Raw genomic sequence first — 27,333 nt, 5'->3', positions numbered from 1 at the left:
TAAATCAAAGCACTGAGAGAGCAAGCAGACCATCGAGCAGTGACAATCTCTCTTCGTGAGGAAATTCAGTTTCGCGCGCATTTTTTTTTTTTTGGTAACTTCTCTGGCGCACGCGCACGCCTTTTAAGAGCCCAGGCACGTGCGTGCACAGGCTGCCCGTAGCGCGCGCACCGGGGGGGGGGGGGTCACGCATGCGCGCTGTTCGCACATGCGCTCTGCTGCCCCGAGTCCGGGCATTATTTGGCTGAGCTGGTATATGGATGATAAAAGTAATTTTGCCGATTGGGAAGAGTGTGGGATTTAAATGATTGTGTGACTGCGTGCATTCGGCAGCGCTGGCCGTATCATGGCAGGAGACACCGCTATCCCCAGGCTCCAGGTCAGTCACAGCTCCTATGTATACCTGTGTTCTGCTCAGATTAATAATCTCCCCCCGCCCCCAGATGCTTTAAAAAAAAAAAAAAAAAACTACAACTCCCATGATGCTTTCCAACTGCCAAGGCTGAGATTGCATCATGGGATTTGTAGTCCTCCACCTGGGAAGCCAGACTCCCCATCACTCCAGGCTCAGTTTTATACGATCTATTTATTCTGTGCTGGGATTTACAGCAGCAGAGGTGGCCTTAAGTAGAGCCCTAGTAGTTGCTGGACTCCAACTCCCATGATGCTCTTTCATCCTTTTAAGCTTGTAGAGCATCATAGGAGTTGTAGTTCTGCAACAACTGTGATACAGGACTAATGCTCAGCTGTGATTTATTGGTGTCATCAGTGTTTTTTTGTTTTTTGTTTTAGAATCTGAGTTAGAAATAGTAGCTAGTATGGTTTTTGTATTACATTATTTGAGTTTGTTAAATATTGGCAACGTTTTAGAAGGGGCTTATGACAACGTAGATATGAAAGAGATGGCATTCATTGGGGAAATCTTCTGTATCGATTAACGCGGCAATTTTTGGAAATAAATACTGGTAAAAATAATAGACTTTTTTTTTTATAAATTAAAAGGACAAAAAAAAAACGCTGTAGATATATCTATTTTATAGTCTGAAAATCCCTGCAAGTTAATCAGGGTATCATCTATTTCGGCTCAACTTCTGCATCAGCAATGTCAGTTTTTTCAAAATTTGGATGGCAGCAATATGGTCAGAGGGCACAGGGTCTAGGCTCCAGGCTCCTGTCACATTAGAACGGTACCCTTCTACCACCATAGCCATAAAAACAGACTACGGTGTATACTATAGAGCAGGGGTCCTCAAACTCTGGCCCCCCAGATGTTGCTGAACTACAACTCCCATGATTCTCTGGCTATCTATGTAATTCAAAGAATCATGGGGGTTGTAGTTCAGCAACATCTGGAGGGTTTGAGGACCCTTGCTATAGAGTGTCCAGTTTCAGGCTTCTATCCATCTGTCCTGTGTTGTTCCCTAGTGTTTCGTAACCAGGGGCTATTCTTACTATTCTGCTACATCCCCTTAATGACCGACCTTTGTCAAACTTTGATGTAATGTTGGCGGCATCATGAAATATGCTTTATCAGGGGGGAAAAAAAATCTGCGTAGTAAAAAGACAATCTTGCTTTATAAATAAACTTCCGAACTATATATCCGCTTACTTCCTAACCTCATAGATTGTAAAATAGTTTAAGCAAGTCTTTCTTCAACTAAAAATATCCTCATTCTAGAATTGTAAAGTGTTGCAGAATATGTTGACGCCACAAAAACAATCATACATTATTTAACCACTTCCAACCTCCACTTTGGCAGTGGTCTAGGAATTCAAAAATGTCCGAATTACATTAGCATAGAATTATCTTAGCATAAAAGGGCAGCATTTCTTTCACATTTTTACAGATTAAAGAAGCAAAGTTTATGTAATCTTAGAACTGAATCTATAAATGCGTACTTTATATTTGTTTACCCTCTTGTAGGCATTAATCCATTACTACAGTCAGGAAAAGTACTTTCATCACGTCCAGATTGCTGCTAATGAAGGTCTCAAGGAGTATGGAAATGATCCTGTCTTTCTGTTTTTCCGGGCTTTTGGGATGTTAATGGAAGGTAATTGCTCTTAGCCTTATTTCCACATTGAATGTAACCATGATTCTTTAACGTTAAATAGAATTTCACTGTTTTTTTTTTTTCTGCCTAAAATAGATAAGGTGCAGGAGTCTATCCGTGAACTGGAGTTGATAAAAGACAAGCCAGAAGTATCACTATGCACTTATATGGCGTTAATTTATGCTCACAAGAAAGCTTCACATCCAGGTAAACAGAATTTTTAAACTCCAGGCTACTCTTTGGTCTGTATAACAACTCACAGTAAAATCACTTTTTAATAAGCCTCCTCTAATTTTGTTGTCTGCCTGCTAAATAAACAATTTTTTTACACATGCTTTGTAACCGCAGCTGGTTCCCCTATTTACCACTATAACGTCTTAAAGCAATTCCTTAAATCCTAAAGAAACTGACCAGAAATTCGTTCAGCTGTTCTACTTCCTGCTTCCTAATATCCCACAAAAGGATTACTGTAGAGGTCAAACAATCAGCCACTAATCCTGTTGTGGGTGGGGGAGGTAGGTAAGTTCGGTACAAAAATTGCACGCATGCATTTTTGTTTTTTTAACTCTTTTTTTAATATTAAGTACCGGTATGTTGCACATTAAATAAAATAGAGGCTTTTCCCCCCTCTTTTTTTATTAAGTGTATTTAACATGTGGTATAGGGGCTTGGAAGAGGTACAGAAGGCAAAATAATGGTAAAGGAGTATAAATGGTTCAGTAATTCAATATTAATATTGTATATGAAACAGAGTACATTTGACAATGAGACAGTTGCATGTTAAGCATACACATAAAATAGACCTCAAATTGGGATGTACTTAAAATACATTAAAGGAGCACTCCAGACACCATAACCACTACAATGCACTGTACTTGATATGGTGCCTGGAGAACCCTGGTACCCCTCATTGTAAAGTGTCAACACATTTTTAGAATGGTTTGCCTTCTTACTGGGGTCCATGGGTGCCATCCTCGACTCCATTATTTCCTATAGAGAGTTGAATGCTCCTGTTAGCACTCCTGAGATAAGCTGTGCAATGTGGAGCTAGCCATTGGCTGAAACCATCAGCTGATCACTTTCAGCCACTGAGCTAAGCTCCGCACTGCTGGGCTTTGCTTAGGTAGAGCGTTTCTGGCTTTCCATAGTAAGTTTTGCATGTAGGGAGTAGCATCTTGCAGTCCCTAGATAAATAACACTGTTCTAAAATGGTTTCACTTCTTGCGCTAGGGGGAACAGGGCACTCCTTGCACCATAACCATATATCACACTGTAGTAGTTATGGTGTTCTAAGAGCTTCTTTTAAGTCGGGTTTAGGCAAAGGTAAGTAGTATACAAATAAGCTACTTAACCTAACAAGGTTTTCCATTCTTAAAGTTTATTTATAGCAGATCATCAGACTTTGGATGACAGCTTGAGAAGGGTGTTAGCATGTTATACTCCTAAAGATGTACTGGTCCCCGAAGACCCATATTAAATGGAACTCTTTGCAATTGTCTGATGTTACCGACATCCTCTCCTACAGTTGAATAAGCACCTACAGGTTTTTAATATGCAATTCAGTAGCAGGGTCAGTGGTAGTTTTCAATGTTGGTTGCTTTTTTAAGGATCCTTGCAAGCTGTATGAGTGCCCTATGCATGTCATGGACTTTCTAGAAGAATTAAAGAGTCTTCCAGATGGTTTTCATGGAATGCTGTCTTAGTTCCTTTCATATGATGTTCCATCTTGAAAATAAAAGCTGAGAATATAACTACAAGCCTGTATGCAGCATCCTGCAAACCAGTCCTGGCAAGAGGATACTTAGAGGTCACTGATGCCTTTGGCTGTTCAGCTGGAAAAGGGATCCAGTGTAGTGAGGAGGTTGAGTTTTCTCATCTTTGTCCTTCTGATCAAAAGAGCGTACATGTTCTGGATGTTAATATATACAAAATGCACCTTTTTATTATTATCCAATGTCACATTAAATAACGTTCAGCCTGGTGTGATGATCCTTTTAATTCTTAAAGTGTAACAGTTACTTTTGAATTTTTCATGAATATAGGATGCCTGCATATATTGCTTTTGTGATTTCAGTAAATTGCAAACAACAATATTTATATAATATTTACTTTTTTAAAATGTTATTCACTAAACCCAGAATTTTAGAAATTGTAAATCTGTATTGCAAACCTGAGGTTAATGTAGCCAAATTGGTGACTAGCTGAGTTGGCTACTGTCTTTTTCCCCTCTCAAATCAGTAATTGTAGCTTGAATTGTACCTGCTATAATGCAGTGTTATATCTTGAAATTGTTATACCTTCTTGTAGGTAAATGAGTGTTTCATTGTATTTCAAATAATTGTGTTAAAAAAAACCCCAAACAACAAACCACACACATTGAACTATACAATCTTTTACATGTAGGGAAGATTAAAAAGTTGGATACACTGTCCCTGAGAGTCCTGAAACTTTATGATAAAGAGTGTATTAAATATACCTGCCTTTTAGTATTTATTATCCTCCTCTTCGTTCTCTGATAATCAGGAAATGCCACTATTCTAAGCCTTAATATTGATGTGCAAGTACAACCTATCTGTACATGATAAATGTTCAGGGTTTCAGTAAACACAGGCACCACAGACCAACTCTGGGTTGCAGGAATGAAACAGCCACAATAAGACTATAAACACTGCCTATGCCTGCATAACCCTATGTTAGCAGAGGGATCCATTAGTTTCAGCTTACAAAAATGTACAGGAGCACATAGGACAACATAGAAAATGAAGGGCATCACATGCAATCCTCTTTGACTTCTATGTAGCATTATTCCATATATTTTTATATATGATATTATGTCTGAACTTGTAGATGCTAGTATTTTTTTTAATTTATTTTTTGTCTGGACATCTGCACTTACTTTATTGAAGAGGAGGTGCTTTTAAAACACCCAGAAATCTGTGTATTGTGGACCTTAAGAATTAGCCATTAATATGGGTACTGTGGGGGCTTGGAAACTCTTTGACTCACCTTGTATATTATTAACCTTTCCATCTTATGGCACAGGGGATAAAAATTAAAAATCTGGAGTTTTTCCATCCAGGCACCATGTCATTTTTGCTGTCAAATAAATACTCTTTTAGTGTGTACAGTGCATGCTCATGGCAAGATCATCATCCGAGAGTGGTGCAGACCCTGCTGAATCATTGCATTCATTATTTATTGCCTCACCCAAGATTCACTCAACTGGGAACAATGCTGTCATACTGTGAACCAATATGCAGGGCATTAACTGTCACACTTTATACAAGGTGATCAACACTGCAACATAAAATTAATGATGAACACATTCTAATCTGTAGAACATTGCATACTAACTAAAGAGTAATAAATGCAATTCCTCCCTGTTTAAAGTGTCATTATTTGCCACCGCAATAAATAACAGCTTAAGAGCTGTAACTATAAATATCCAGACAGAACCTTTCCCTTGGAGCAATATAGCTCATAAGATGGGCATACTCCTATTCTCCACATTAAAAAAATGCCATGGTTTAGGCCTAGTTTTTCATTGTTGAATCACTGCACTTGTCTTGTATATCCACTAAGTTTTTTTATTAAAGGGAAACTACCGACTGTTTGGCTTTTTAATGAATTGTGGTTAAGTATGGTAAAAAAAACAAAATGGAGATGAGTTGTTGGCCTCTGAGTTTATTTTGTTTATCAAACGTGTGCAACTCCTTCAAGAACCATTAAGTGGCTTACAATAATCCTCAAATAATCTTAACACTCCCAATGTTCACAAATGGAGTTCTGTGGACATCGAATAAGCTTCTGGCCAGCAGAAGATCTGGAATATGTAGATCAGTGTACTGCACTGTTCTTGAAAAGGCACATTGGGGAAATCACTGTGCAAGCTGATTGAAGCCATCTTGCAACTGTATTGTTGACCACCATGAGAGGCTGTTAAAAATACCTGGAACATGCATGTCTTGTACCAACACTGTGCATGCAGATGCCATTCATTTACTTGTACAGACAGGGGTAAAAAGCAACACAGTGCAGAATGTTTCTTGCATTATAACCTACCTAAACTGAATAAGTGCTGGTGGTGCATGCAGTGTATTTGTACTTCATCTTGAGCTATGAAAAAACATATTACTAATCAATAAACAATGTTTATATTCTTAGACCGAGAAGCTACTCAAGATTTAGATATAAAAATGAAGGAGCATCGAAAAGTGGCAGGACATCGAGCATTATACAATGCAGGATTGTTTCTCTGGCACGTCGGGCGCCATGACAAAGCTCGTGAATACGTTGACAGGATGATAAAAATATCAAACGGCAGCAGAGAAGTAAGTTAAGTAGTCTATAAAAATTGATCTGTCTGATTCTGAAATATACCAAATGTTATAAGACTCTTGAGTAATAAGTAAGGAATGGAATATAGGAATGGAGTGACGGGTGTCTATTAAGTCAGTGTATTGACATCGTGACCAAGGATTGCCATGTAAGGAGGCTGGCAGGAAGTGTTCCCAATCCAAAAATAAGGTGCGCTATACCTTTAAAACAGTTAGTATGTGTAAAACATAAAATATCATTCCATATGATATATCAATATTATAAAGTGCATGTGCAATGTGTTCCCAAGCAGGGCAACCATATTTCAGGGAGGCAGGAGCTTGGCAGGACTGGAACTTGAGTAACACTCATGAACTTCCAAGCATGACTCTGCTAGTATTCTGGAGAGGAGGTATGTTATACCACCTAAAGCAAATGAATGTGTAATGTGTCAGATGGATGGTATATTTGTTGCTTTAGTATCTGTTGTCTGTTTAGATAAACCTGCCATATGACTGAATTATTCTTCTCTGGGTTTAAAGGGACACTGATGAGGCAGTTGTGGTGTATAGATTATACCCCTATCGTCTCACTGCTCAATTCTCTGCCATTTAGAAGTTAAATCACTTTGTTTATGCACCATAGTCACACCTCCATGCTGTGACCTACGCATACTTTCTAAACATTTCCTGTAAAGAGTCAGCTAAGGTTTAAACTTCCTTTATTGCAGTCTAAGTTAGATTTTCCTATTTCTTGCTCTGTTACTAGGTCGCTAGACCTTGCAGGAGTCTCCTGTGTGTGATTAAACTTAAATTTACAGAGCAGGAGATAAAAGCATTTAGAGTGAGTTAACATGTGATTGTGGTAAACTGAAATTCAAATGCAATTTGTTGAGGCTGCAGAGACTACAAGTTATACTTTGTAAAAAAGATTGTACAAAAATAAATTGCTAAAAAGTAATGCCTTTGTTAAAACTGTGTATAAATAGAGTTTAAAGCTCCTTGCATTTGTGTGGTTTTTTTTATCGTGTTTACTTAAGTGTTTCATATTTTGAAATCAGATGCTTAAAACACATAGTAACTTTGTGATGCAGTTCTGAACATATATTACTTCTAGATGTTTGATGTTTTTGAAAAGTGTAAAGGGAAACTATAGTGCCAGGAAAGCAAACTTCTTTTGCTGGCACTATAGCCTCCCCTTTCTCGCCGTCCCCCCATCCCCATGGTGCAGAAGGGGTTAAAAAAAAACCTTCTCTCACTTACCCGGGTTCAGCGACGATGTCCCTCGGCGCTTGCTTAGGCCCATCTTCACACCCCCCTGCTAACGTGAGCCCGTGGAGGAGACCTAAGGCACATGCGCGGCAATGACCGCGCTCGAATTAAGGATTTCCCAATAGTAAAGCATTGCACAGTGCTTTTCTATGGGGTTTGAAGTGACGCAAGACGTCCCCATGCATAGCATGAGGACATCCAGCGTCAGGCGACCAAAAGTCACCTAACAGCCCGGAAGTCCCTCTAGTGGCTGTCTGGTTGACAGCCACTAGAGGTGGAGTTAACCCTGAAATGTAATTATTGCAGTTTCTTAAAAAATGCAATAATTAACTTTGCAGGGTTACGAGATCTGGGAATATGCACCCAGACCACTTTAATGAGCTGTCCTTTTTATGTGAGAATGCATCAGAACTGCATATTTATTAGACAATACGTATTATACAATAGTTTGTGAACCTAACCACCAGAACCATTTAACATCTAAAAAATAATGCAGTTTAGGTTTTTTGTATGAGAGGACATTCAATAAGAATTGCTCACTTTTCAGGGACTGGTTTTGAAGGCATGGATTGATATGACCAGTGGAAGAGAGGCTTTGGCTAAAAAGGCACTGAAGTACTTAGAGGAAGGACTCCTGGACGAAACAGATGTATTTGCCATGATGGGGAAGGTAAGATGGTTGCACAAATGCTAAATTAATTGAAATATTTATGCTTTAGATCAGTGGTTCCAAATTCAGTCCTCAATTAACCCCTAACAGTCCAGGATTTAGGGATTACTCAGTTGTGTCTAAGGTGTTTTTAGAAGAAGGGGAAAAAAACACTTTAGACCAAACAGAATAAGCCATAAATCTTGGACTGATAGGGGGTACTTGAGGACTGGATTGGAAACCCCTGCTTTACATCATATGTTACCATTAACAGGTAACCAAGGTACATGTTGTTCTGAGCACTAAATGCAGTGGAGGCAGATTTTTATTTGCGGTACAATAAACTCTTTATTTTGTTTATTTTATTTTTTTGCCTTAGTTTGCATGAATCTAAACTTTTAACTTTAAAATTGAAATCCATTTCATTTTGATTTGAGGTTAGAAAAGAAAACAAATGAGAGCAGATCCAGCACATACAAAGTCCCTGAAGAATATGTTTATTGGACACATACAAACAATGTTTTAACTTGATAAAATCCTCTAACTGGGTTGAAATTGTACTTGTATGTTTTCAATAAATCTGCGTGTTCTCAATCCTTTTTATTTGTAATTTTAATGTTTAGATTATCTGAGTCCCTAACTCTTTCTTTTATACTGTATAAAGTTACGCCCATTTTTGGGAGACAGGTGAGCTTTCATATAAAACGTATTCTGTATCATTGCAGTTGCACAGAAGGAGAATTAAGAGTTCACGTGGATCAGCATTAGATTTGCTATATGTCACACATAAAATCCATAATGTCTTCCTTGACAACTGCCATGGAATTTCAGCCCAGACAATTTCCAAATCCAGGCTCTTGAAGCCCTAACTCCATCACTATTTGTTTGAATGTTTAATGGTTGTACTGTAGTATCGGGGCTGTTAAACTTAATTCAGGACTCCATACTTACAATGTTTTAAAGGAACGCAGTATAACCAATACATCACACTATAGTCAGACTGTTTTAAAATAGTTTTACATCTTACCCAGGGTCTAGCTGTGCGTTGCTCCCCACCCCCACTGCTTCCTGTAGAGAGACAGAAGCTCCCAAGCGGTAGCTTCCATTAGCCCTGCAGTGCAGGTCTGATTCCTGAGCAGGGCTTATCTAACACAGAGAGATTACGACTGTGTCGGAAGTAGTGCAAGTGGGTAGCAGTGCTAGGCGGACCCCAGATAAGAAGCCAAGCTGTTCAAAAATAGTTTGACTACTTACAGTTTGGGGTGCAAGGGCAGTCCTGGCACCATAACTACTACAGGGTGCTGTAGTGGTTAAAATGCTCGATTCGTTCCTTTACCAACACCTTGGGATGCCTATTTCTGAGTACCCAGCAATATTCAAAGACATACAAGAGACCTTTTGGTGACTTTGCCTCTTCACATCCTGTGTCAATAGCAATTTGTTCTCAGGCTGTATTTAGAAGGACTTTGGAATCATGTAGCCCACTTAAATTCTTTAAGATACAGCACAAGAGTGTACCAAACATTTGACTATCACCAAGGTAGGATGATTTTAGAAGCATTTGTTAACAGAGATTCTTCATTATCTCTTTGCACTTTTTTCTTGTATAACCCTCTAGCTTGGAGAAAAGACAAGACAGGGGGGATATGATAGAAACATTTAAATACATAAAGGGAATCAACACAGTAAAGGAGGAGACCATATTTAAAAGAAGAAAAACTACCACAACAAGATGAGTCTTAAATTAGAGAATTTAAGTGGGCTACATGATTCTAAAGTCCTTCTAAATACAGCCTGAGAACAAATTACTATTGACATAGGATGTGGAGAGGCAAGCAAAGTCACCAAGAGGTCTCTTGTAGGTCTTTGAATATTGCTGGGTACTCAGAAATAGACATCCCAAGGTGTTGGTAAAGGAACGATTCGAGCATTTTAAAAAAATATCAGGAAGTATTACTTTACTGAGAGGGTAGTGGATGCATGGAATAGCCTTCCAGCTGAAGTGGTAGAGGTTAACACAGTAAAGGAGTTTAAGCATGCGTGGGATAGGTATAAGGCTATCCTAACTATAAGATAAGGCCAGGGACTAATGAAAGTATTTAAAAAATTGGGCAGACTAGATGGGCCGAATGGTTCTTATCTGCCGTCACATTCTATGTTTCTAACCCATGACAGTTTTGGTTATGCTGCTTAAATTGTCAATCATTTCAAGAGATTGTTGGGTAACCTGTAATCTAACATATTTGCCCTTTCCTTTGTGTTTAAGGCATACTATTTTGAGGTACGGCAAAATTATTCAGGAGCCTTGGAATCTGTGAACAAAATCATAGTGAACTATCCGAGCTTTATTCCTGCTTTTATTAAGAAAATGAAGCTTCAGCTGGCTCTGCAAGACTGGGAACAGACTGTAGACACTGCACTGAGGTTCAGTATACAAACTGTGCTTCCTCACCTCACAACTGTCAAATGCTAGCTTTTCAGATTGATAGGCATATTGGGAAACGTGTGGGCTGGTGGCATTTTCTGTTGCTCAAAAAGCAGTAAAGAATTAATTCTGAAATTAAATTGCTGAGCTGAGATGGAGCACACTAGGATTTTGGAAATAGTACAACATTTCAAATGCTTTACACAGAGTTTGAAATCTGTGTTTACATCCAAAATTTGTAGCCAGAAATTATTTCTCTACTAACGCAGGTTGTATCTGGTATAAATATAGCAGATATAGCATTTACAGTGCCCCATTCGTGTAAAAAAAAGATCACAAGTCATTCCGTTGTAGTGTGTGTGTGTGTATTTTTTTAATACTTAAGTTTAGCAAGTTTTCTTTTTTACATATGTGTGTGTCTACAATTATGTGAAAAGAGTGATATAAAAGCAATAACCATTTGTGCTGTAAAAATGACAAAATTCATGGCTTGAAAATTAATTTGCTTACCTCTGCATGCTTAATCAATAAACTGATTTACAAAAAGAAAATAAAAAAAATCACTGCTTGAGAATCTCTTGATGATGTCATATTTAAATACACTTACTGTAGGCAGAGAATTCCATACCTTTATTATTCTTGCTGTAAAGAAACATTTTCTCAGGTCGAGTGGATACTTGTCCTTCGTGTGTCCCTGTACTTTCTTTTGCTCTTTTTATATTATTATCTTGCTCTCTCATTACTGGTTCACAATATACAGATACAATGCTAATGCAGTGTATTTTATTATAACTGCACTCTTCATTTCATTATAAAGTCACCTTCGCCAGCCATTGATCATTCTAAGCACATACTGCATAAAGTGCAGGTGGATCAATGAGACCCTTAGCCAGCCTGGCAGACAGATTTTAGTTGAGGATAACATTTCTCTGCAAAATGTTGATGAAACCTCTAGTAGTTAAAGGTACCAATTCATCATGGTGGAGCAGGGCTTGATTACTGATCAAGAAAATCCTTGCAATTTACCAAACACCCACATACCATGCTTACACAATATGCTTAGCCTTAAGCAGACTACTGCTGAATACAAATTGAGCCTGCCAACTACTACTAGCACAAAGCATCTGTAAACGGTATACGTGCGTGCACTTTATTAATATAGCTACATGCCACTGGTGTCAAGCCTTTTATAAATATATATATATATATATATATATATATATATATATATATAATATGTGTTTTGAAATTTCCCACAAAGGTCAAATGACAATAGTGTGAAAATAATTAATTTCCCTGAATGAGCTCAGATGCACTCATAGGGTATTATTCACTGAACACAGTTTTGTTGTGGTAATAAAGAACATGTGAATTGTAAATGTTTTTTTCCAGTTCCGCTAAATTTGCCTGTCAGTAAATATATCTTTAGGTTTGTTTCTTCTACTTTAGCTCCATTTCAAAATATATGTATATTAGAGTTTATTTTATTTATTAATGTAAATGTGCAAATTATCAGTTAATTTGAGTAAAAGAAGAAATTCATTCACTCTAGGTAAAGTCAATAGGGTTAGAATAGACACAACTGGGTGGGATGGGAGTACCAGAGATCATGGGATATTACACAGCAGCCCTTATGAGTACACTCATAACGACCTTTCATCACACAACGGCGCCGCCATGGCACCAAATCGAAATGGTACAGGTCGGCGGACTTGCTCTGTCCACCCTGGCTTGGATTCCCAAACATAAAAGGCCGAGATATGTAAACGCCAACCCTACCACAACAGCTACACTCGCAGTATGGGACAAATACGTCACAAAGCATTATCCTGCTTCATATTTCTCCCCAGCACTACAAATCCAGGCGTTACAGGTTCTTATCCCTGGGTTTGATCATGGTCTCTGGCATGACCAAGGGATTAAATGCCTATTCCAACTGATGCCGGAGGGTCATCTGTTAACCTACGACTCCCTCTCTACAATGTTTAACTTGCCCCAAAAAGCGTATTTCGCTTACTTACAACTGCACTCGTGGGTGCGGAAACATGTTACCATAGATAAGACGCTTCAACAAGGCACTGCCATGTCATTAATGGAGAAAATATGTGTCATCAACAAACAACCGCAAAAACTATTGTCACTTTTATATAAAATATCTAGACCCCAAACATTACCTAAGACTCTGAAATTTGCACGAGCATGGGAACAAGAACTACACATAGAAATACCCAATGAAGACTGGTCAAAAATAGTATTGGCTCACAAACAGCTAACATTGAATGCGTCCCATATAGAGACAAGCAGAAAAGTGTTATACCGCTGGTACGTAGTACCGACTACACTACAGAAATATGACAGGGGGAAGTCACATTTATGTTGGAGGTGTTTTAAGGAGCCAGGTACGATGCTTCACATATGGTGGACATGCCCAAAACTGAAACCCTTCTGGGAGAGTATCTCGAATGCCATTAAAGAATCCACCGGCAACGATATACCATTCTCACCAGAAACCTACTTGTTATTAGCATTACCTCAGAAATTATGGAAAATATATTCGTATCTTATTTATCATATAATTATCGCAGCCCTTATGTCCATAGGCAAATTGTGGCTTAAGACAAATATCCCGGATGTTAACAAATGCCTGGACTTGGTTGAAACCACCAAATCTTATGAAATAACAGCAAGGCAGATGAGGACAGGGAATAAGTTCTGGCACATAGCGTGGGAAAAGTGGGATACTTGGCGACAATCAGCTCAATAGAGCGAACAATCAGGAAGCAGTGCTGGACGGGGGTCGAACCCCTAACAAACTAGCCGATCTTAAAACTCCCCTCCCCCCCCTCCCCCTTTGCCCTCCACCCCCAACCTTCCCCATTAGTTATTCACATTTCATAAAGAATGTTGGTCAAGCCTACCTGATACTAGAGGAATTGTAAGAGTTGGGTATCCAGACTGGCTGCATTATGCAACTAAGTGACTAACACTTAGACAAATGCATTAGGTTGCTTCAAAACTCGTTGGAAAAACAAGAAATTTCGGGAATGGGATATTCCCCTCTAATGCAACCACTATTACTTTATGTATGCATGTATGATTGTTAACAATGCTAATATATATGGGGAACAGTATCGTACAAGGTTGAACTATTTGTGACAAATATATGTGAAAACTGTTTTAAAAGTGTTCAATTGTGAAGAATGCTTATACATTGAAAACTCAATAAAAACTTATTACACAAAAAAAAAAGAATAGACACAACTGCATACCTGTCACTAGTGGCGGTGCGGAGACCGACACCCCTGTATGCCTGATGATGGTAGGAGTTACAGTGTGGAAAAGGACTATCAGGGTCTGGTGCAGGGTAAACACATGCCCCCTGGTTTTGAGCACCAAGGTTTGTGCGGCCACATACCGAGGCCCAGATGCAGGTACTACGGCTCCCGGGAGATACATGATATGGAGATCTCCCAAGATCTGGATATGGAGGCTCTGCAGCAGATATGTATCCAGTACTAGCAACAAGGCAAGACTAGAATAGGCACCAAACAAGATAACAAAACAAGACAAGAAGAACCCAGAACCGGAGCAGGGCAGAAAGCAAAACCCAAAATATGTACACAAGACATGAGGGAAAACAAGAACAGGAAAGGACTGTACATGAATACAAGACAAGATATAAAAGGCAAAATAAGAGGAGAAATAACTAAGTACTATATATGCAATAAACATTGGAGATTTAGGCATACAGAAATGGCCAAGTTGTATGCAGCCCACCACTGCGCCAAAGTACTCCAATTACGGTGGGTCCTAACTGCCTAGTTATGCACGACTAAAAGTACAATAATAAAACACACACAGTACTTACCTGCAAAGAAAGGAGCAGAGGAGTGAGACCACTGCTAGCAAGAGCATGCTGAAACAAAAAGGATTAATGGCAAAGGAACGGCAACAAAAAACAAACATTTAAAGGAATCCAGGAGACTGGGAATTCCCTGGACGGAATACAGGAATGAACCCAGAAAACCCAGCATAAAGAAAACCAGACATGGAATAGAAAACCAGAAAAAAACAAGAAATACCAAACAAGAATTGTAAAAAGAGTACTGGATATCAGAAGCCATGTCCGGAAATAATCTGCATGACAGGAACAGGATGTGACAATACCTCAGATATGTTATCAGACCTTTTTGTAGGGTTTAACCCCTTAAGGACGGAGGACGGTTCAGGACCGTCATCGGCATTTTTGCGTTGCCGACCGGTGACAGTCCTGAACCGTCCTAACCGTCCAATGTACTTACCCGATCGCCGTCGTTCCCCCGGCGGCGATCGGCGGTGCTCCCGGTGTGGGGAGACTACCTGCAGCCCAGACAGTCTCCCCATGGCGGTTTAGGACCCCTGTGGCCATGTGATCGCCCAACAGGGCGACCACATGGTCACAATAGGTGTCCAAGTATCTGCCTGCAGGGGGACTGTCTGTGCTGACAGGCAGTCTCCCTGCAACTGTAAAATAAAAAAAAAATTTAAAGTGAAAGTTAATAAAAAAAAAAATATTATTATATATGTGTATATATATATATGATATATAGACATATATTATACCTATATAATATATGTCTATATATCATATATATAATGTCATGCTAAGTGTATTTTTATATTAATATGTACATATATTAATATAAAAGTACACTTATAATTAATTTACACACGTGTATATATATATATAGAAGGCGTATGCCTGAAGTTGTGGGAGGGATTTTATGGCTATTTAAACCCAGCAAACCCCTTACTCACCTGTCTTCGACGATTTCGGAAATTCCCGCCTTCATTTCCGCTTCGCAGACCTCTGACGTCAGTCTGCCGCGACGCTTGTACACAGCCCGCCAGTTTTCGTGAGTATTTTCACTCGAACGGTAGCCATCCGACAGTTTTCGTCCAAACTGTAAGTACATTCAATAACCTTCGCTATAAGTATTCGTTTTCTGCATATATCATTCGACGGTATGGTTCATATGTCATAAAAAGGGGAAATACCTCTCGCACTCTGTTCGGTTAATTAGCTTAATACATTCGGCAAACACAATTCGGAGTTCACAAGTACAATCAAGTTACACCTATAAAATAATTCATTTTCATCAGTTCTCACAAACTCGGCCACAAACTGTTTCCGGGATAAACTCTGCGAGTTAACGTTTTCTTACGTAGAGAATAAATTTATATTCCCTGAAGAGCGGTTTGTGAGCCCCTTCTACTCTGTGCTGCATGTTAATTCATTCCGGGCCGTATACTGCATATAGCCTAGCGAGCTATGTATGTTAAAGTCTGTGTCTGTATCACGTAAGCTGGCCGGTGATATGACCCCAGTGTATTGGCTGCATTTGTAACAGTTACTAGTAACGGATCCAGAGGCTGCTCTGAATGCATATTGAGTCAGTAGTCTGTATCCCAGTGAAGCGGTGGACGAAGTGTAAATCACTGGGCTCCCAGGGGAGCCTGTGTATGAGGGCTGCCTAGTCTGGGCCCCTAACTCGACTTCATATGCGACCCATTTATTCTAATCCTGCAGCAGTTAGCGGGAATATCCGAGCGTGTGCTGCTGCTCTAACTTCACTCCTGCGGTTAATTGCTGCTAGGGGTATTTGTGTAGGAATTAGGAAGATTGTTTCCTTAATTTAAGAAAATCATTCAGTAGCTCATTTGCTTCAATGTCTCTCTCTCTCTCTCTCTCTCTCTCTCTCTCTCTCTCTCTCTCTCTCTGTTTTCGATACATCCCATGCAAAGAATTATGTGACCTATGATTCTCTGGTACAAACGATTGATGGCTAAAATGTCCCCCACCCTCAGCCCTTTCCTCATCCCATATAGATCTGTAATCCGTTTTGCTTCAGGTTTTGGCATTTATTTTCAAATTACTTTAGTACGTTACTGGGAAATAACCGTTCATCCATCACAACGTACAACACGTCAACCACGTTTTGGGGGTCCACTGTAACAGTGTCTTCTAGCTGCTACAACTGCAAACGACAACCTATTTTCCGTTGATGTACTTTACAATTTTTTTTTTCTCCTCCCCCTTTTTCCTCTTTCATGATGGCAGAGGAAATTCGTCAAGTACATTACGCAGTGTTCACGCTTTCATTCTGGTTAGTAAAATCCCCTTTCTTTTAAGCTTTCGTCCCCCCCCCCCCCAATCCAGACTATTAAGCATTTAATTATCCAACAGCAGGATAAGTCAATACATACATTTAACTTAAGCAGTTATACAGCGCTCTTCTAATTGGCAGAGTTTTATTTGTGGTTATATTGTTTGATGTCCTTTTGTTTCATGAGTATATATACATTTTAGATAGGAAATCATCCTCAGTATAAACGCAGATGCTCTGACTGTTATGCACGTCTTACATTCATCGGCACGCGCTTGTAGAAACACAGCTATGCATACTTGACAATTATGCCGCGCATTACTTTACTTACCTATTTAATGATCCTAACATATTCAGCGTTGCATTCAGTCCTATCATTGCCTGATTGCTTTGCCTTGTACACCTGCGCAGGCGTGCACATATGTTACTAGACAAGTGCATTTAAGTTGATACGGCAGTTCTGGTGTACAAGCCTCAGCAAAGGCAAGTACGCTTTTTTAACAGTACCATGAACGAGATCCGCATAAAAAAAAAAAAAAAAAAAAAAAAAAAAAAATATAGGTAAATTAACTCGTATTACATTACACAAAAGGCCACGATATGGCACCACAAGCCCCGAGGGCCTTACATACATTAATACACGCATTCTAGTTTAAACGTCCCGACCGTCTGGACTCTGACACGCTCACAGGGCACTCCAGTTTCGGTCAGGCTGTACGATCCTAACTCGTTACCACCCACGTTTCGTTCCATAGTACGTCCTCTCTCACTAACTAACCTTCCCTCTTAGTTAGCAACGGCTGGCTGTCAGGTTCCTAGGTGTCCACTAGTTGTTATTCCCCCTGGCTTCTTCGCCTTAGGTTAGTGGTCCCGCGAGGCCAACACCCATCCTCATACTTGGAGGTACTACGCCCCTCGGGCCAAATCATAGCTAGTCGCCTCGCATTGTGGCATAGAGAGGGCCTCATCTGTCACTCCCATTCTATCTTATGTTTAACTTTCACCGAGAGGCCGACACCCCGCCACAACGTTCAGTGGCCACGCTACCCCCTCGCGCCAACGCATAGATAGAGCCTCTCAAGCCGCTTGGCAAATAGCAGGGCCTCACCTGTCACCAACCTAGAGTAATCGTTTCGCCGCATTGCGGCACTAGCTAGTCAGCCAGCACACACTCGCACACACTCACGCTCGCACTCCTAGTAAGTTGGGGGGGACGGCACACTACAGACCCATCTCGCATAATCACTGTGTTTTGGATCCTGTAAACCAAATCAGGTATCCTAGCGCTTTATTTCGCGCTTTCGTTTCGGTTGTGAGTTACATACTCTTTCAGTAATACAAACAGTATGTCAGAACTATCTCACTAGGCTAATCCGGTGCTTTCAATACGTTATCTCTTACGGGCTAAGGGTCTGCTAGATACTTGCTTATAGCGGTACAAGGATACCAATACATATGTTACCCCAACCTGTCACTCGCTGGTGATCCTTAAATACCACATACACTACGTGCCCAGGCCAAGCTCGTAGAATCCAAGACCAGCGGTTCCTCCAACAACTTGTTTCAGGCATTTCTTACATATATTCAGTTAAATACGTATGTTGGGTCTCACGTTGCCTTTCACGTTACACGTTGTACAGGTTTGGCCTTGTATTGGACCATCGTCAGGTCCTCCAGACGCTGACGTACATACAGTGACTGCTTCCAGACTCATGTATTACAGATATACTATTTATTACTTCGCAACCTATTGGGGCCATTTAGTACGTTGAGTTCTAAATTACCATTTGTCGACTCATACTATCACTTAATTATCACGTCAACGTCACTTATACAAGCAATGCAGGATAGGCATTAGCAATCTAATTAGACCAGGTAAACAGAATTCCCACTTGTTTCATATCAAACATCGAGGCATCACTCTGCCTCCATTTCGACCAAACAAATACCATTCAAATCCTTAATCTACTAATTAGGGACTTGTCTGCATGCTTGACATTCACAGGGTCCTCCATGCGCATTCAATTCATTCATCACGCATTTGACGTTGTTCACGTTTCACTTTATTTAGGTTTAAGAAGTCCATCAGGTGTTACTTTCGGTCATGCTAGATGTTTCGTTTTAAGTTGTAACACCTTAAGCATCCTATAAACCTTTACGGTCTCAAGCCTACCGAGTAACTGCTATAGGGTACTTGCTATACAAAGACATATCGTCTTCGAATTTAAACTACAATCAAAGCTCCTTTTTTCAGGTTACTCTCTTGTGCAAACATTTCCCTACGGTGAGTCACGGCTTTGCATTCTATTCTTCAGTTCACATCACAACGGTTAGTTTCATCAGGGGCCTGTTTCAGTCCTTTTTCGCTGTGGTTCAATGCAGGTAATCACACATGTACGGTCAGGTTAACGCTTGTCCACAAGAGGTTAACACCCTGCTGCGCGTAGTTAGTACAAGGCCACATGGCTCAAATCATAGGTAGGGCCTCTCTCAAACACAGGGCTAATGGCACGGCCTCAACTCTTACGGGATAGTCCTTATCTTCACCTATTGGTACCCGTTAGCTAGCAGCTCTACTACACGAGAGATTCAATGGGCATCTGAGTTTTGCATAATTTAAACATATTACGTTTCCTTCCGCCTCACAGCATGCTATAAGAACTAGCTCCTGGTAGCGTGTTATCGTTAATAAACACTAACCCTGTCGTCTCAAGTCCCCTGCAGTATCCTCCGCCTAAGCCACTTCTGAAGTCAAGTCGGACCTTGCTTAAACGTAACGGTTAAGATAAAAGAACACGCAGTCCAGGATTCCTCTGCAGGTCAGAAAAGGTATCGATCATGCCTGGAGTTAGAGTCTACGCAGGTAAGATTTGTCTACTAATATTAAGCAAACGTACTCTACGGCTTACGATATGTGTAAGTATTGTATGTGGTTCAAGACAATAAGTGCGTTCCGATTATAATGGTTGCTTGTACAATTTTTGCCACATCTCTCAACCAGTTCATGCTATACATTCGCTCCTTGTTTATTAGTCTTGGCCTCAATCCAAATTCCTTCTCGGGACATTCATTCCGTATTAGGGCCGCCACAGCAGCCTCAAGTTGTCAAGTTCCAACTCATCTTGTAGAGAAGATGGGACGCTGGAAGTCCTCGGCATACAACCGGTACATTCCAAGTCCAGAGAAGAAACCAGGCTCACTTTCTATAATATGTCTAAATGATGTTGTTATGTTTAATAAATGTTACATACTTTTTGGCCCTCTTTTTGCAGGCCTAACCTCGCGTCGGTTTCGGCACACCTCAACCGACTCTTATATATTAAAAACTGCACACACTTTAATGTGCGCCCCTTCCATAATCCCGTACACAAATAGAAGGCGTATGCCTGAAGTTGTGGGAGGGATTTTATGGCTATTTAAACCCAGCAAACCCCTTACTCACCTGTCTTCGACGATTTCGGAAATTCCCTCCCACCACACCCTCTTTATATATCATTATATCTGGGTGGGCCCTCTTTTTGCAGGCCTAACCTCGCGTCGGTTTCGGCACACCTCAACCGACTCTTATATATTAAAAACTGCACACACTTTAATGTGCGCCCCTTCCATAATCCCGTACACAAATATAATATATATAATAACTATATATACTGTGTGTGTATATATATTATAAAATACGAATAATAAATAATTTAAATTAAAAAATTAAAAATATTAAAAAAAATTATATATCTATACGAAATTTTATTCTAACAGTATTTTGATATTAATATATATATTTATATCAAAATACACTTAGAATGAAATTGTATATATATCTATGTATATATAAATAAATAAAAAGAATGCAAACTATTCATATGTCCATATACAAAATTATATAAATATACACGTAGACTTCAAATATATAAATATGCATATATATTTAAATTCTACGTGCGTATTTATGTAATATTTTTACATAATTATTTTATTGATTGCAATTTAAGGGACCTGCCTGCCAACCCAGGCCGAAAGTCCAGAGAATTTAATTTGCTATAACTGTATTTTACCCTGTAACGTTCTACGACACCCTAAAACCTGTACATGGGGGGTACTGTTTTACTCAGGAGACTTCGCTGAACACAAATATTAGTGATTCAAAACAGTAAAACATATCACAGTGATGATATTGTCAGTGAAAGTGACTTTTTTTTTGCATTTTTCACACACAAACAGCACTTTTACTGATGATATAATTGTTGTGATACATTTTCCAGTTTTGAAACACTAATATTTGTGTTCCGCAAAGTCTCCTGAGTAGAACAGGACCCCCCATGTACAGGTTTTATAGCATTTTTGAAAGTTACAGGGTCAAATATATGGGTCAAATATTTTTACATTGAAAATGGGCAGGTTGGTTACGTTGCCTTTGAGAGCGTATGGTAGCCCAGGAATGAGAATTACCCCCATGATGGCATACCATTTGCAAAAGAAGACAACCCAAGGTATTGCAAATGGGGTATGTCCAGTCTTTTTTAGTAACCACTTAACACTGGCCAAAACTAGCGTTCAATTTAGTTTTTTACTTTTTTCACACACAAACAAATATGAACGCTAACTTTGGCCAGTGTTTGCGACTAAGTGGCTACTAAAAAAGTCTGGACATACCCCATATTGAATACCCTGGGTTGTCTACTTTAAAAAAAATATGTACATGTGGGGTGTTATTTAGCAATTTATGACAGATAATAGTAACAATGTCACTATTGATACATTTTAAAAATGTATGTTTTGAAACCGCAATATCCTACTTGTACTTATAGCCCTATAACATGCAAAAAAATAGCAAAAAGCATGTAAACACTGGGTATTTTTGAACTCAGGACAACATTTTGAATCTATTTAGCAGTTTTTTTCATTCGCTTTTGTAGATGAGTAAAAGATTTTTCACATAAAATTCAAAAAACGTGTATTTTTTTCAATTTTTCATCATATTTTTTCATTTTTTTTTAAATTAAATTACATGAGATTATATAAATAATGGTATGTAAAGAAAGCCCCTTTTGTCCTGAAAAAAACAATATATAATTTGTATGGGAACAGTAAATGAGAGAGCGGAAAATTACAGCTAAACACAAACACCACAAAAGTGTCAAAAAGATGCCTGGTCGCAAATGTACAACATCGCAAAAAAAGTCCGGTCCTTAAGGGGTTAAGGAATATGTATTTGTTGTCATGAAAACATGAGTAAACATTCTTAAAATATTACGAACGCTCCTCAAGACAGGTAGCTACTCATGAGAATGTTTACAACACTGTTTCTCTGATAGAAGGGAGCCTTTAAAAGTTACCTAGGACTTAAACAGCAAACACACAATGTAGTGTATGATCAAACTAAAAACCTCTTCGACATTGTTTTACCATATGGCATCAAATTTGAGGGCTGAACATTTTATTGTAACTGATAACTGAAAGTAGAGAAGCATGAAGCTCTTTGCAAAAAACATAGGGAATTAAGGGGCTTACTCTCTCTATAAGTTGCTGAAATAAGCTGAGAGCAATGTTAAAGGTAATGAACCAGAAGAGCATACTGTTCACAAATCATAGTTGGAGACTCTGTGATTTTCATAGTGAGAAGCGCGGAAGCGCCTCTAATGGCTATCAATGAGACAGCCACTAGAGGCTGGATTAACCCTAGTTTAACCATAGCAGCTTCTGTGAAACTGCTTTATTTACAGCTGCAGGGTTAACCCTAGCTGGACCTGGCACCCAGACCACTTCATTGAGCTGAAGTGGTCTGAGTGCCTATAGTGGTCCTTTAAGGGACAGAGAGGCGAGAGGTACACTAAGAGACAGGGAGAGGAGGTGAGGGGAGAGTAACACTAAGGGACTGGGATGGGCAGTAAGAGGTACACTAAGGGACAGGTAAGGGAGAGGAACACCATATATTCTTGAAAACAAACATCTGACTGACGTATATTTTGTGCATTTACCACTTAATAAAAAAATAAAAAAAAAATAAACATGTTCAGTTAACAGTAGATTTGTGTAGAAATTGTTTCTTTTTTTCAAAATGGTAAACGTACAGAAAATCGATATCAGTAAGTTATCGGCTATCGGCCTGAAAGTTCACGGATTATTGGTATCTGCTCTAAAATATCAATATTGGTCGATCCCTACTCCTAATATATCCCACCCTTTACAGCTGCCATTGAAACAATATAGTCAATGTTCTTCACTTCACCTGTCAGTGGTTTTAAAGGGACACTATAGTCACCTGAACAACTTCAGCTTAATGAGGTTGTTCAGGTGAGTGCTACAGCTACCCGGAGCCTTTTTCTTGTAAGCACTGTATTTTCTGAGAAAATGCAGTGTTTACATTGGAAGCTTGGAACACCTCTTGTTGCAGTCAATCAGACGGCCACCAGAGGGACTTCCGAGTTCAGAGGCCCTAAAAAGGCCTCTCGTCCGATGCATTCTGGGTGAATGCATCAGACGGGCTATCAGCACACAAAGCACTGTGAACGCGCTTTGTGTGCTGATAGCCTGTCAGCACTGCTGCGGGCGTGGCTTCAGCTGACAGCTTCAGCTTCAGCTGACAGCTGAAGCCCGAACCCACAGGGAGCTGACTGTCCACAATAGTGGTTGAAGGGGGGGGGGGGGAGACCTACTCTCCTTCCCCCCCCCGGCCCCCACCGCTGTGCGGCGGGTGGGGGCCCTAAAATTATCAATAAGGGGGACCTACTGTCCCCCCCCCCGGCCCCCACCCCTGTGCGGCGGGTGGGGGCCCTAAAATTATCAATAAGGGGGACCTACTGTCCCCCCCCCCCGGCCCCCACCCCTGTGCGGCGGGTGGGGGCCCTAAAATTAAAATTATCAATAAGGGGGGGACCTATTGTCCCCCCCCGGCCCCCACCCCTGAGCGGTGGGTGGGGGCCCTAAAATTATCGATAAGGGGGGGCCTACTGTCCCCCCCGGCCCCCACCCCTGTGCGGTGGGTGGGGGCCCTAAAATTATCAATAAGGGGGGGACCTACTGTCCCCCCCGGCCCCCACCCCTGTGCGGCGGGTGGGGGCCCTAAAATTATCAATAAGGGGGGGACCTACTGTCCCCCCCCGGCCCCCACCCCTGTGCGGCGGGTGGGGGCCCTAAAATTATCAATAAGGGGGGGACCTATTGTCCCCCCCCGGCCCCCACCCCTGAGCGGTGGGTGGGGGCCCTAAAATGATCAATAAGGGGGGGACCTACTGTCCCCCCCGGCCCCCACCCCTGAGCGGTGGGTGGGGGCCCTAAATACAAAGGGGGGGGGGACCCTAGTTAACCCTCCCCCCCCCCAAAAAAAAATTATCTCCCTACCTACCCCCCTCACCCTAAAAATAATGAGGGGGGAACATTAACTAAAAACCTGTAAAAAAATAAAAAAATAAAAAGAGATAAAAAAAAACTTACCATTCGATGTTTTCTTTCTTCTAAAATCTTCTTTCTTCAGCCCAAAAAAGGCCAAATAAAAATCCATAATAACCGACGCAATTAAAAAAAAAAAAAAAAAAAAACCGAGCGCAAAAAAAATAATCCATCTTCACCCATGGAGGGCTCCGCGCAGACTGAGCTCCGCAGGGTGGGCAAGGCTTATAAAGCCTTGCCCCGCCCTGCAATTAGGCTAAGAACACTCTGATTGGTGGGTTTAAACCAATCAGAGTGCTCTTTGTCATTTTACAAGCGTGGGAAAGTTCTTTGGAATTTTCCCACGCTTGTAAAATGACACAGAGCACTGTGATTGGATGGATTTCAAGCCATCCAATCACAGTGCTCTGTGTCATTTTACAAGCGTGGGAAAGTTCTTTGGAATTTTCCCACGCTTGTAAAATGACACAGAGCACTGTGATTGGATGGCTTGAAACCCATCCAATCACAGTGCTCTGTGTCATTTTACAAGCGTGGGGAAATTCCAAAGAACTTTCCCACGCTTGTAAAATGACAAAGAGCACTGTGATTGGATGGCTTGAAATCCATCCAATCACAGTGCTCTGTGTCATTTTACAAGCGTGGGAAAATTCCAAAGAACTTTCCCACGCTTGTAAAATGACAAAGAGCACTCTGATTGGCTCAAACCCACCAATCAGAGTGTTCTTAGCCTAATTGCAGGGCGGGGCAAGGCTTTATAAGCCTTCCCCACCCTGCGGAGCTCAGTCTGCGCGGAGCCCTCCATGGGTGAAGATGGATTATTTTTTTTTGCGCTCGGTTTTTTTTTTTTTTTTTTTAATTGCGTCGGTTATTATGGATTTTTATTTGGCCTTTTTTGGGGCTGAAGAAAGAAGATTTTAGAAGAAAGAAAACATCGAATGGTAAGTTGATTTTATCTCATTTTTTCTTTTTTACAGGTTTTTAGTTAATGGTCCCCCCTCATTATTTTTAGGGTGAGGGGGGTAGGTAGGGAGATATTTTTTTTTGGGGGGGGGGGAGGGTTAACTAGGGTCCCCCCCCCTTTGTATTTAGGGCCCCCACCCACCGCTCAGGGGTGGGGGCCGGGGGGGACAGTAGGTCCCCCCCTTATTGATCATTTTAGGGCCCCCACCCACCGCTCAGGGGTGGGGGCCGGGGGGGGACAATAGGTCCCCCCCTTATTGATAATTTTAGGGCCCCCACCCGCCGCACAGGGGTGGGGGCCGGGGGGGGACAGTAGGTCCCCCCCTTATTGATAATTTTAGGGCCCCCACCCGCCGCACAGGGGTGGGGGCCGGGGGGGGACAGTAGGTCCCCTCCTTATTGATAATTGTAGGGCCCCCACCCGCCGCTCAGGGGTGGGGGCCGGGGGGGGGACAGTAGGTCCCCCCCCTCATTGATAATTTTAGGGCCCCCACCCGCCGCACAGGGGTGGGGGCCGGGGGGGGGACAGTAGGTCCCCCCCTTGTTGATAATTGTAGGGCCCCCACCCGCCGCTCAGGGGTGGGGGCCGGGGGGGGACAGTAGGTCCCCCCCCTCATTGATAATTTTAGGGCCCCCACCCGCCGCACAGGGGTGGGGGCCGGGGGGGGACAGTAGGTCCCCCCCTTATTGATAATTTTAGGGCCCCCACCCGCCGCTCAGGGGTGGGGGCCGGGGGGGGCAGTAGGTCCCCCCCCTCATTGATAATTTTAGGGCCCCCACCCGCCGCACAGGGGTGGGGGCCGGGGGGGGACAGTAGGTCCCCCCCCTTATTGATAATTTTAGGGCCCCCACCCGCCGCTCAGGGGTGGGGGCCGGGGGGGGCAGTAGGTCCCCCCCCTCATTGATCATTTTAGGGCCCCCACCCGCCGCACAGGGGTGGGGGCCGGGGGGGGACAGTAGGTCCCCCCCCTTATTGATAATTTTAGAAAGCGAGCTGAGCTGTCAGTCAGACAGCTCAGCTCGCGAACGCGCATTCCGCGCACATGCGCGGTAAAGCGCTCAGGTTCTTCATAGGGCGGCATTCAATGCCGCTCTATGAAGAACGCGATTGGTTCAGCGCGAAGCCGTCCCATTGGGCCCCGCGATTTCGTCATTTTGACGAAAAAGGGGGCGCGGCCTAGCGGGGAGCTCGGCGCTGGAACGGAGGTAAGTTTTTAATATAAAAACACCGATTTTTTTTTTTTTAATGAATGAAAGTTCATATAAAAGCAAGAAGGAAGGCTGGGGGACCTGTCTTTCTTGCTTTTATATGGTGACTATAGAGTCCCTTTAATGTTGTGGCTGATCATTGTATATCCCTGTTGTATATTCTAAAAAGATACAAAATATGTTGGCCCAATATAATTGCTGATAATAATGCGTATTCCCTTTTAGGCTGCTACAGCAGGACAGCCATAACCTGGAAGCTCTGAGAATGTTAGCTCTTCATTATTTGTGCCGAGAGGGGAATGTACATGAGGTATGTTCATATTTTATAAACGTATGAAACTAACCATATGTTGCACAATTGTGTTGACGGCAAGGTTGGCTTCAGATCAGTTATAATATGTATTCTATATATGATGCTAGGGAAGTTAAGAATAACATTTATTATACAGATTAAATTATAAATTGATGTTAATGTCCAGGTCTCTTCTTTGGCAGTGCACGGATGCATGTGCACACTAACTACAGAGACTAGAATCTTACAGTGTATGTAATATTGTATTTCTACATTTGGTAGCATTTCAGGCTGTACAATAGTGTGAATATTACAGTATTCTCTGGAGTGAAATACACTACACTGGTAATTTATAATCTACATTGTTGGAACCACCATTTTTTTTTTTTAGAAATCGTAGTTTTCTGGCACTCCCACACTAAGCAGCTTTCCTTGGCCGGCATTTCCCTGCACGTGGGTTCTCATGGGGATCACTTACATAAAAAAAATGCTTTTCTGTCCCTTTACAGAAAGATGATGGTGGATTATGCATTGTATGTAGATCAATATATCTTTATTCAACTCATCTACCTGTTTCACCCCTGAAAATATTGCAGACGTGTTTATTTATGCTGAATACAG

General features: G+C 41.2%; 1 protein-coding gene across 1 annotated transcript in view; it reads left to right on the top strand.

Annotated features, from left to right (window-relative positions):
- Positions 1-270: 270 nt before the first annotated feature.
- The window catches only part of TTC21B (tetratricopeptide repeat domain 21B), a 100,592-nt gene continuing 73,529 nt past the window's right edge, over positions 271-27,333 (top strand). Inside the window, exons 1-7 of the mRNA XM_063429693.1 lie at positions 271-379; positions 1,925-2,054; positions 2,151-2,261; positions 6,219-6,385; positions 8,190-8,312; positions 10,558-10,715; positions 26,646-26,730. Coding sequence (XP_063285763.1) covers positions 347-379; positions 1,925-2,054; positions 2,151-2,261; positions 6,219-6,385; positions 8,190-8,312; positions 10,558-10,715; positions 26,646-26,730 — 807 coding nt within the window. The 5' untranslated portion in view covers positions 271-346. The remainder of the gene's footprint in view (positions 380-1,924; positions 2,055-2,150; positions 2,262-6,218; positions 6,386-8,189; positions 8,313-10,557; positions 10,716-26,645; positions 26,731-27,333) is intronic.

The sequence above is a fragment of the Pelobates fuscus genome, chromosome 8, assembly GCF_036172605.1.
Source record: "Pelobates fuscus isolate aPelFus1 chromosome 8, aPelFus1.pri, whole genome shotgun sequence".
In the NCBI taxonomy this organism is placed as follows: Eukaryota; Metazoa; Chordata; class Amphibia; order Anura; family Pelobatidae; genus Pelobates; species Pelobates fuscus.
The sequence above is the reverse complement of the archived record's forward strand: the minus strand, read 5'-3'. Positions and strand labels throughout refer to the sequence as shown.